The sequence below is a fragment of the Lipotes vexillifer genome, unplaced genomic scaffold, assembly GCF_000442215.2.
Source record: "Lipotes vexillifer unplaced genomic scaffold, Lipotes_vexillifer_v1.1 scaffold149, whole genome shotgun sequence".
NCBI lineage: Eukaryota > Metazoa > Chordata > Mammalia > Artiodactyla > Lipotidae > Lipotes > Lipotes vexillifer.
In genome coordinates this window covers 3,236,295-3,240,956 of record NW_006779962.1, presented here as the reverse complement: position 1 = coordinate 3,240,956, position 4,662 = coordinate 3,236,295, and the positions used below count along the sequence as shown (strand labels likewise).

Here is a 4,662-nt window from a genome sequence, read left to right as displayed (position 1 = left end):
CCTGGACTTCACCGTCTAGTCCACGGGACCAGGTCCAAGCTGTCCAGGCCAGTGGGTCAGGCGGGCCTGGCTCACAGGGGTCTGGCCTGCTCAGAGTGAAGCTGGTCAAAGCAGGGCTGAGTCGGGGGCCCCCATCTAGGCCTCTGGCCTGGGGCACAGCCGAGGCCAGAGCAGCAGGAGGACTACATTTCCCAGAGTCCCCCAAACCCCGGGAGCGAGCCATTGGAAGATTTAAATAGCCCAGGCCCCGAGGCAGCCAGGCTGCAGCTGTGGACGTGTCCACCTCCTGGGTGGCTCCATTGGCGTTGGCCCGCACTGGGGGGCTCGATTGGCTGCCCAGCTGGCACTGACATTCCCTGGGAGCCTGGTGGCAGCCGGAGGTAAACAGCCATGTGCAGTCCCGCACTCTATATTTAACAGCTGCCGCAGAGCAAGAGGGGAGGCCGGGAGCAACGGAGGCTCCAGGCTTCCGTCTTTGGAGAGAAGGGCCTCACAGCCAGGCTGGCACCGGCCCTCGCTGGGTGACTGTCACCATGCCTGCCTCCCAGAGCCGGGCCCGGGCCCGGGACCGCAACAACGTCCTCAACCGGGCCGAGTTCCTGTCCCTGAACCAGCCCCCGAAGGGGGCGCCGGAGCCCCGCAGCTCGGGCAGGAAGGCCTCGGGCCCCTCGACACAGCCCTCATGCGCTGGCGATGGGGCCCGCGAGCGGCGCCAGTCTCAGCAGCTGCCCGAGGAGGACTGCATGCAGCTGAACCCCTCCTTCAAGGGCATCGCCTTCAACTCCCTGCTGGCCATTGACATCTGCATGTCCAAGCGCCTGGGGGTGTGCGCCGGCCGGGCTGCGTCCTGGGCCAGCGCCCGCTCCATGGTCAAGCTCATTGGCATCACAGGCCACGGCATCCCCTGGATCGGGGGTACCATCCTCTGCCTGGTGAAAAGCAGCACGCTAGCCGGCCAGGAGGTGCTCATGAACCTACTTCTGGGTGAGTGTGCCCGCCGTCCACCACCCACCCCGCCAGGCCCGGGGAGGGAGCCCACCCCAGCAGGACCAGCGGGGCCCTCAGAAACCGACTGGAACAATTTAATGAGGTTAGGCAGGGAGGGTGCCCCAGAAACAGGCAAGCCTCCGGCTTGGGGAAGAGAGCTGAGGATGCCCAGGTGACAGCCCCCTGCAAAGTGAGGGCCTTGAGAATGCGGGGCCCCAGCGGGAACTTCTGAGGAAGGGCCCTGCTCTGGGAAAACAGAAGCAGCTTGAACAGGGGTGCTGGAGGCCGTGACCTCGAGGGAAGTGGCCAGGAGTCTGGCGGGTGCTCTGCAGTGAGGTGTCTAACCCTGTAACACCCCATCCCATAGGCTGGGGTCCTTGAGTTCCTAGGCTGCTTGTAGGCAGCACTTGTGAGCTGCTCCCATCAACCCCCTTGCTTGGCTCAGGGACCCTGCAAGCCGCCCAGGATCCTCCCACAGGGCCTGGGGGTGCAGGGGTCCAGTCTGGGGTTCCCACCCACTCGTGGCCTCCTGGAGTCCTTACGTACCGATTCCCTGGGTGAGTCGCTGGAAGAGAGGAGGGCCTGGTGAGCTTTGGTTTGTTTTTGCAAAGTCTTTGTCACCAGCGTCTTTCAGTTGAGCTCTGCCCTGTGCCAAGTGCCACGTGGGCGCCACGTGGAAAGCAGGCCTTGCCCTCTATCCAGGAGGTGATGCCCAGCCCCCATGCGGCCCACCCTCCAGCCACCTCCAGATCCCCCAGGTGCTCGGGGACCCTCTGCTGCCACCCTCCACGGTGGGCCGTGTTGATCTCCTGGCCCTTCCCAGCACAGCCACGATTTGGGGCACAAGTCGGGGGTGGGGGGAATGGCTCAGGCTAAGCAAACACTGACAAGGGGTCCCACTTCCAAAGGGGTGTGTGTTGGGCCACTGAGAACTGCCATCCCAGGGGAAGTTGCAATACAGTGTGGCTCCCCACTCAGGTCTCAGAGCATCTGGGGTGGACACTCTGTGGGTGGGATGTAGGGAGGGGAGAACAGCAGTTCCTCGTGCAGGAGATGGCTGGGTCTGGTACCATCAACGTTTTCTTGTTCTTATTCCTAAATGATTTACATTACTTGTTACTATGCCAAATAAACAGTCCCATGTGACTGGTGCTATTACCATTCCCACTTTACAGATTAGGAAACTGAGGCTCCTGTAAATAAAGCAACTTGGCCAAAGCTTCAGAGCGGGAGATTTACACCAGGTCTGAAGATTTGCACCTGACATCCAGGCCTGTGCTCTTTTCAGGCAATGTGCCCTGGGCTTGGGACAGAGGGACAGAGCAAGGTGGCCCAGGTGCTGGGCCGGGTGTTTGCGGGGGCAGAACCCTGGTCTCATTACCCAGTTTCCCCGGTGCCCGCTGCAGCCTGACACAGAGCAGTAGCTCAAGGAAACTGTGTTGGGGGTCAGGTGTCCAAGGATGGAGGTGGGAGAGCATCCTTGAGCCTCCCCTCAAACCTGCTCCCTAGACCTTGTCTGCACATTCCTTCCGCGTAAGATGATGGAGGTGGTGAAGCTGTGTTCATAATTTGCTCAGCGCTTACTACGTGCCCGGTTTTGCATAAACCACATCATCACTTCTACAGGGAGATGATTTGTCCACAGCCATGTAGCTAGTCATTGATGGGGCCAGGACTAGAGCTGGGAACAACTCTTAACATCTTAACAGTTTGTTAAGATGAGGCTTCTGGCTCTTTCCAGCAACCAGATTCTGGGGACACAAAGGAGTTTGCTTCATAGAATGAAGAGCAAAGTTCGAGGTGCCTCCCTTCTTGAATAAGAAGGACAGTCATTTCTAAGTTTTTAAAATCATCATTTATTGAGCTTCACTATGTACCAAGTACTATGCCATGAATGTCCTGTATTTCATGATTTTAAGATCTTTTTAATGACCGTGTAATGTAAATATTAATACACCCACTTTACAGAGTTAACTGAGGCTCAGAGGGGTCAAGGGACTTGCCCACCCCCACATGCCCGTAAGTGGTAGATCTGGGAAGCAAATCCAAGTCCTCCAGGCTGCAAACCCCTTGCCCCCCCCCCTCACCATCCGTCTGCAGGTCAGGCTTACCACCCAATCCACGCTGAAGCTTGTGAGTAGCGAGGAGGCACCTGGGAAGAGTTTTCTCTTTTACCAGCACGTTTGCTGGCATATCCAGGTACTGACATGACAGAGACATAAGAGCCTGGCACAGAGCAGCTGCTCAGAACAGACACGGTGGTCTGTGGGCCTGGGGCACTTCGTGGGGATGTGGACCCAGTAAACTGCAGCAAATAGCCAAGGCGGGTTAATCCCACAGCTCTGACCTGACCTGCCAAGAAGAGCTGCCCACACCACTCTCTGTCCAGGGAAGAAAGACCACCCGTGGAGCACAAACTGCACAGATCTGTCTATTCTTTAGTCTTTGGGGTCCTGCGCGGCCTTTCAATCCTGGAGCTCTGAGGTTGGAATGGACTTTGTCTGGGTCCTCACTCTGACCCTTACTCAGTAGGTCTGGTCAAGTCAGTTCCCATCCCTGAGCTTCGGTTTTCTCATCTGTACATGGGGCTTCAGGACTGTGGTGGGGATTCAAGGGGAGCTGGTAAAGCACTTAGCACAGTGGGTGGCAGGCAGACGTGGAAGCTGCGGGGCCCTGAGATTTGAGGGGGCCCTGCCTGCTCCTGCCCACCCTTCTCTGAGCACCAGGGCACCCAGCAGAGTCCTGAGGGCAGAGCCCTTCCCCTATACAATTGGCACTTGGGCTCTCCTTGGCCCCAAAGCGGAAAACGCAGGAGCCTCGGGAAATGGAGCTGCAGACACTGGACCCGGGAAGAGTCCCAGCTGGGCCAGGAGGAAGTTCTCTGCCCTGGTCCCCGCGTTCCTCCCCAAGGGTGTGCTGTGCTGCCTAGACTCTGGAAACGTCAAAAGCCAGGAGGGATCTTGGCAGCTGGCACAAGCTTGGCTCCAGAGTTGGCCGGACCTGGGTGCAAATCCTGGCCCAGCTGTGGGAACCGGGGCAAATGACTTTGCCTCTCTGAGCCTCATTTTCCTCATCTGTCTAGTGGGCTGCTGGGACACTTCCCTGAAGCATTACACGAAAGTGTATGGCTCATACGAATGCCAGTTGATGCTTGGGCATCAATGATCACCATCCTCATCGCCATTGCCAGCATCAAAAGAAGTCCCAGGTCCAGGATCCCTCCAGGTCCCCTCCAAGCTCTAGGCACCTGTGAGATGACCTGATCCCCTCCTTTGTCCTTCCCCTGCAACACGCGACTTGATGATCCCAAAGCGGGCCAGGTGACAGGGCACCCAGGCCATCCCCGTTCACCAAGCCCATCCTGGTTCCCCCATGGGCCTGTCCTTGGTGGAAAATGGCTTCCATGTCTTATTTCCCTGATCTATAAAAGAATCTTTATTGAAATATCCCTGATGATAAAAACTATACATTCTTTTGTTTTTCTATGTCATTTTTAAAATTTTGGTTAAATAGACATAACACAAAATTTACCATTTTAACCATTTTTTTTTTTTTTTTTTTATGGTATGCGGGCCTCTCACTGCTGTGGCCTCTCCTGTTGCGGAGCACAGGCTCCGGACGCGCAGCCTCAGCGGCCATGGCTCACGGGCCCAGCCGCTCCGCGGCACGTGGGAT

At 57.4% G+C, this 4,662-nt stretch overlaps 1 protein-coding gene across 1 annotated transcript in view; it reads left to right on the top strand.

The window, feature by feature from the left end:
- The first annotated feature begins 239 nt into the window (after nt 1-239).
- PLPP7 (phospholipid phosphatase 7 (inactive)) overlaps nt 240-4,662 on the top strand; it is a 13,093-nt gene continuing 8,670 nt past the window's right edge. Inside the window, exon 1 of the mRNA XM_007453122.1 lies at nt 240-984. Within this exon, the coding sequence (XP_007453184.1) occupies nt 534-984 (451 nt within the window). The 5' untranslated portion in view covers nt 240-533. The remainder of the gene's footprint in view (nt 985-4,662) is intronic.